We start from the raw sequence: 5,461 nt of genomic DNA, 5'->3' as shown, positions 1-5,461 counted from the left end.
ACCGGGTTTGATTCCCCCCTCCTCCTCTTGCACCTGCTGATGTGACCTTGGGTCAGTCACAAGCTCTGGCATAGCTGTCCTGGAAAAAGAGCAGTTTCTGTCAAGAGCTCTCTCAGCCCCACCCACCTCACAGGGTGTCTGTTGTGGGGAGGGGAAGGGAAAGGAGTTTGTAAGCCGCTCTGAGACTCCAAGTGAAGGGTGGGGTACAAATCCAATCTCCTCCTCCTCCTCCTCCTCCTCCTCCTCTTCTTCTTTTCTTCTTCTTCTTCTTCTTCATCATCATCATCATCATCATCATCATCATCATCAGTGGCGGCTCCTAATCGAAGGCCTGGTGGAAGAGCTCCGTTTTACAGGCCCTGGGGAACTGTAAAAGGTCCCGCAGGACCCTGATGTTATACGGGAGCTCATTCCACCAGTGTGGAGCCGCCACTGAAAAAGGCCCTGGCTTTAGTAGCGGCCAACCTGGCATCTCTCGGGCCGGGAAGAGTCAGGCAATTCTGTGTCCCTGACCTCGGTGCTCTCTGGGGCACATTTGGGGAAAGGCGGTCCCTCAAGTAGGCAGGCCCCTGACCATATAGACCATATAGGGCTTTATACCCTGCCCTTCTCTACCTGAAGGCGTCTCAGAGTGGCTTACAGTCTCCTTTCCCTTCCCCTCCCCACAACAGACACCCTGTGAGGTAGGTGGGGCTGAGAGAGGCTTGCCCAAGGTCATCCAGCAGCTGCAAGTGGAGGAGTGGGAAATCAAACCCGGTTTTCCCAGATTAGAGTCTGTGCTCTTAACCACTAGGCTGAGAGTGTATGACTAGCCCATGGTCACCCAGCAAGCTTCCACGGCAGAGTAGAGATTTGAACCTGGATCTACCAGATCCTAGCCTGACACTCTAACCACTAGACTGCAGGAGTATACTGCATACCATGCAGTTGTGGACAGGTTTACATCGGGACTACACAGCATAGCACTCAGACAAGAATAAAAGAACATGAAAGACACTGCAGACTTGGCCAACCTGAAAAATCAGGCAGTGGCTGAACATAGCCTAACTCAAACAGGACGCAGTATTTTGTTCCAAGACACTGAAAGGATGGACAACACTTTCAATTACCATGTCAGATTACACAGGGAAGCGATTGAAATTCATAAACATAAACACAATTTCAACAGGAAATAAGAGAGTTTAAAAATAAATAGGGTATGGTTTCCGTTCCTGAAAAACACGAAAGGCTCTACATCTGACAATAGCACTACAGATAAGATTAGAATTTCAACAGCCAATCCACATGTAAAAGAACCTCCTCAGGAAATAGGAAACCTCCTCAGGAAACAATCCATATACAAAAGAACCTCCTCAGGAAAGCTCCTCCATTAGCATGTTCACAGCCTGGGGAACTCCTACAAGGTAATGACTCAGCACTACCCCACCTTCCTGAGTAGATATAAATTACCTGCCTACCATTTTCTTCTCACCTTGACACAGCTAGTATTCCATCATTCTGTGTTATACCTCTGAGGATGCCAGTCACAGCTACTGGCAAAACGTCAGGTCCTACAATGCCAAGACCACGGCCATACAACCCGGAAAATCTAAGACAGTTAATGAACTCCGACCGTGAAAGTCTTCGACAACATAATGATAAAAACATTTTAAAAGGTGTAACTTCTGAGCATGCACAAAGAACACCTGCAGTGCAATACAAAGCAGAGTCTAAGTCCATGAAAAACAATAATCAAGAGACACCAAAAATGCTGCTGGGAACTTAGAATAATGTTATAGGAGTTATTAACATATTGGAATACAATTTTCTTCCCAATGTACCATGGTTTTCCCTTTGTCTCTTTACCTTAACTCCCATAATGATAGCAAGGTAGCAGCTAAAGGCAAACTTAAATTAAATTTAAAAAAAATCAGTGCCCTCTTAATATTTTGTCACCCTCCCAGGGCTATTTTTGGGCAGGAACGCACAGGAACGGAGTTCCAGCTGGCTTCCAAGTTGGCCATGCCCAGCAGGAACTCATTAGCATAATAGGCCACACCCAACAGCAGGAACTCATTAGGATTGGCTACATTAGGGGTGTGTGGCCTCACATGCAAAGGAGTTTCTGCTACAAAAAAAGCCCTGGGTTTTGACAACAAACAAGGTAAACAGAATAAGAAGCAAAAGGTGGGTGTGGCTATACTTCTGGTAATGTGGGGGTGTGGCCTAATATGCTAATTAGCTATGCTGTCAGGGGTGTGGCTGGATATGCGAATAAGTTTCTGTTGTTGGGTGTGGCCTCTTATGCTAATGAGTTCCTGCTTGGCTTTTTCTACAAAAAGAGCCCTGACCCTCTCAACTAAATCCCACCAACTAACCCACGCCTCATGTCCAGCAGGAGTGTTTTGTAAGTCCTGAGGACAGAATGGTCAGGAGTGGGAACTTCTAAACGTCTGTTAGACCAGTTTACCAGGGTGGATTTCATACCTATTGACGTCCCTTCACAAATGGATTTTAAAAATCCCATTGAGGAGAAGTCAGCCATTTTAAGACAGCTGCTTTACGATCAATGTTGTCCTTTTTTCAGGGCCCTTTCAAAACACATGGGCACCGTGTCATGGTGAAGACCTTGTTTGCAGACGGCTAGTAGGGTTGCCAGGTCTGCGTTGGAAAATACCTGGAGACTTTGGGGGTAGATCCAGGAGAGGGCGGGGTTTGGGGAGGGGAGGGGCCTCAGCAGGGTACAATGCCACAGAGTCCACCCTTCAGAGCTGCCATTTTCTCCAGGGGAGCGGATCTCTGTCAGCTGCAGATCAGTTGTAAAAGTGGGAGGTCTCCAGGCCCTAGGGTTGCCAAGTGTCACCTTGTTCCGGAGCGGGGGACTCCCGGGTCGATCCCGGAGCGCGGGACATGACGTGACGACGCTGGGCATGCTGGGGGCGGGGCCACGACTATCCAAGGGAAAACCATAGTGGTTGCGTCACTTCCTGGTGATGTGCACGTCGGGGTGGAGTCCCCCCTGGGGCCTGATCCGGCGGCGGCGAGAAACAAGCCTCTGGGACGGGGTTTTCCCCGCCCCCCGGGGGGACTTGGCAAGCCTACCAGGCCCCACCTGGAGGCTGACAAGCCTAACGGCTAGGCGCGTGGTCCTTAAAAGGCATTGGAAGCGAGGGCCGGGAAGGGATCAGGCCATCACTTCAAAGCAGCTTAATAGGGACACATGTCCTCCAGTACCAAAATGTACCCCTCACAACCAGTGTATTCGTTGGAACACTGGTCATGTTGCCAACCTCCAGGAAGAGCCTGGTGATCTCGCAGAATTACAGTTTGTCTCCAGACTATAGAGATCAGTTCCCCTGGAGAAAATGGCTGTTTTGGAGGGTGGACTCTATGGCATTATGTATGCTAAGGTCCTGCCCTGTATCAAGGCCCACCCTTCCCAATTTCCACCCCCCCAAATTGTCAGGAATCTCCAGGCCTGGAGCTGGCAACCCTAAACGTGAGTACAAACTGTCCAGTGTTTTGATGCTCTGAAGAAGACCAAATTGGTCATGTATGGGGATGACAACCTCCAGGTGGGACCTGGGGATCTCCTGGAATTACAGTTCATCTCCAGACCGCAGAGATCGGTTCCCATGAAGACAATGAATGCTTTGGCACTGAACCACTCTGAAGTCCCTGTCTTCCCCAGGATCCACCCCCAAATCTGCACCAGTTTCTCAACCTGCAGGTGGCAACCCCCTGGCTGGCGGCTGGGGGGACCCGGGGACCCTAGTCATGTGGCAGGTCATCCATGCCCGTTGGCTCAAAATAATAAGTGGGGAGCCTATGAAAATTCTTTTGGCAGAGAAGGACACAGTGGGGCAGAGCAAAAAGGATATTCGATCTCATTTAACCTCCCCTTTCTAATCTTCCATCCATGTTTCCAGGCTTTATGAAGCTGGGTATGGAGGATATGGAGCTGCGGTGGCTCAAGTGGTTAAGACGCTGAACTGCAGGCTGTGGAAGGTCGGTAGTTCAGCAGTTCGAGACCCGAGTGTGCCGCATGACAGAGTGAGCTCCTGTCTCTAGTTCCAGCTCCTGCCAACCTAGCAGTCCGAAAGCAAGAAATTGCAAGTAGATAAATAGGTACCACTTTGGTGGGAAGGTAACAGCTTTCTGTGCGCCTTGGTGTTTAGTCATGCCGGCCACATGACCACGGAAATGTCTTCAGACAGCGCTGGCTCTTCGGCTTTGAAACGGAGATGAGCACCGCAACCCTAGAGTCGGACTCGACTGGCTTTCGAGCAAGGGAGACCTTTACCTTTTTATTGAGGATAGTCACCATAGGCCTTTGTTTGGGCTAAGCTTGAGCAAAGAGGCAGCAGTAGTGGCTGTTCAACTCCCACAATGCCTTTTGGGACCTGAGTTTCTGTCCTCAAAACCTTACACAGAGGCTTGTCTTGGACTCCAGACACCAAGAATCCTCTGACACAGACCCATAGTGGGGGAGCCCTCTTGGGGCGATGCCCCCTCTCAAATGTGCCCTGCCCCTCCTCCTGTGCCCTGGCCTCCTCCTCCTCCTGCTCTTTTGTAACCAGAGAAGAAACAGTTACAATACCTTGAAGGATAAAACCTGGAATTTTTCATAGTCTATGGTCGCAGAGTTTTCTACGATTATGGTGACCTGCGCTTCATTCAGGACGGTCTGAGGAACGACACGGAAGATTCCACCAGGCCCAACAAGGCGGAGGTTGAACTTGGCGTTCGCTCCCTGTGAAAAGGCAGGATGGACATGAATTGACATTAACGGTATTAGCTACATTGCTGGCGGGATAATGATGATATCTAGATTTAACACATGTATGTTTCTGTGTGAGAGAGAAGGAGACTGCTTAGAAAGTTATGCCGAGGAGCGATCTGGTGAGAGAGGACTAAGAGGCTTATTTAAGTGATCTCACCGGCTCTGAGCTCAGGACATATATTGCTTTTGGTAAAAATAGATGTGGCAGGTTGCCAATTTCTCTAGTCACAAAAGAAGAACACCTAGTTTGGACCAGCCAGGCGGGGAATAATCCCGGCCTTTGGTGCTAAAGATTCAGGATGAAAGAGTCATCTTGAAGTGGGTAATTTAAGTCCACGCAAACCTTTGCATTCTTTAAAAATCAGGACAGGGTTTGTTTGAACAACCAGGGCTATTTTTGGGCAGGAACACACAGGAACGGAGTTCCGGCTGGCTCCCAAGTTGGCCATGCCCAGCAGGAACACATTAGCATAACAGGCCACACCCAACAGCAGAAACTCATTAGGATTGGCTACATTAGGAGTGTGTGGCCTAACATGCAAAGGAGTTCCTGCTACAAAAAAAAGCCCTGGGTTTTGACAACAAACAAGGTAAACAGAATAAGAAGCAAAAGGTGGGTGTGGCTGGATGACCACACTTCTGGTAACATGGGGTGTGGCCTAATATGCTAATGAGCTGTGCTATCAGGGGTGTGGCTAG

At 49.3% G+C, this 5,461-nt stretch overlaps 1 protein-coding gene across 1 annotated transcript in view; it reads right to left on the bottom strand.

The window, feature by feature from the left end:
- CDHR1 (cadherin related family member 1) overlaps window positions 1-5,461 on the bottom strand; it is a gene marked incomplete at its 5' end in the record, with an annotated part of 63,427 nt that overhangs the window by 48,260 nt on the left and 9,706 nt on the right. Inside the window, one exon of the mRNA XM_015416744.1 lies at window positions 4,580-4,732. Within this exon, the coding sequence (XP_015272230.1) occupies window positions 4,580-4,732 (153 nt within the window). The remainder of the gene's footprint in view (window positions 1-4,579; window positions 4,733-5,461) is intronic.

Source organism: Gekko japonicus, unplaced genomic scaffold, assembly GCF_001447785.1.
Source record: "Gekko japonicus isolate JY-2015 unplaced genomic scaffold, Gekko_japonicus_V1.1 scaffold2881, whole genome shotgun sequence".
Lineage (NCBI taxonomy): Eukaryota > Metazoa > Chordata > Lepidosauria > Squamata > Gekkonidae > Gekko > Gekko japonicus.
This window is presented reverse-complemented; position numbering and strand designations above follow the sequence as displayed.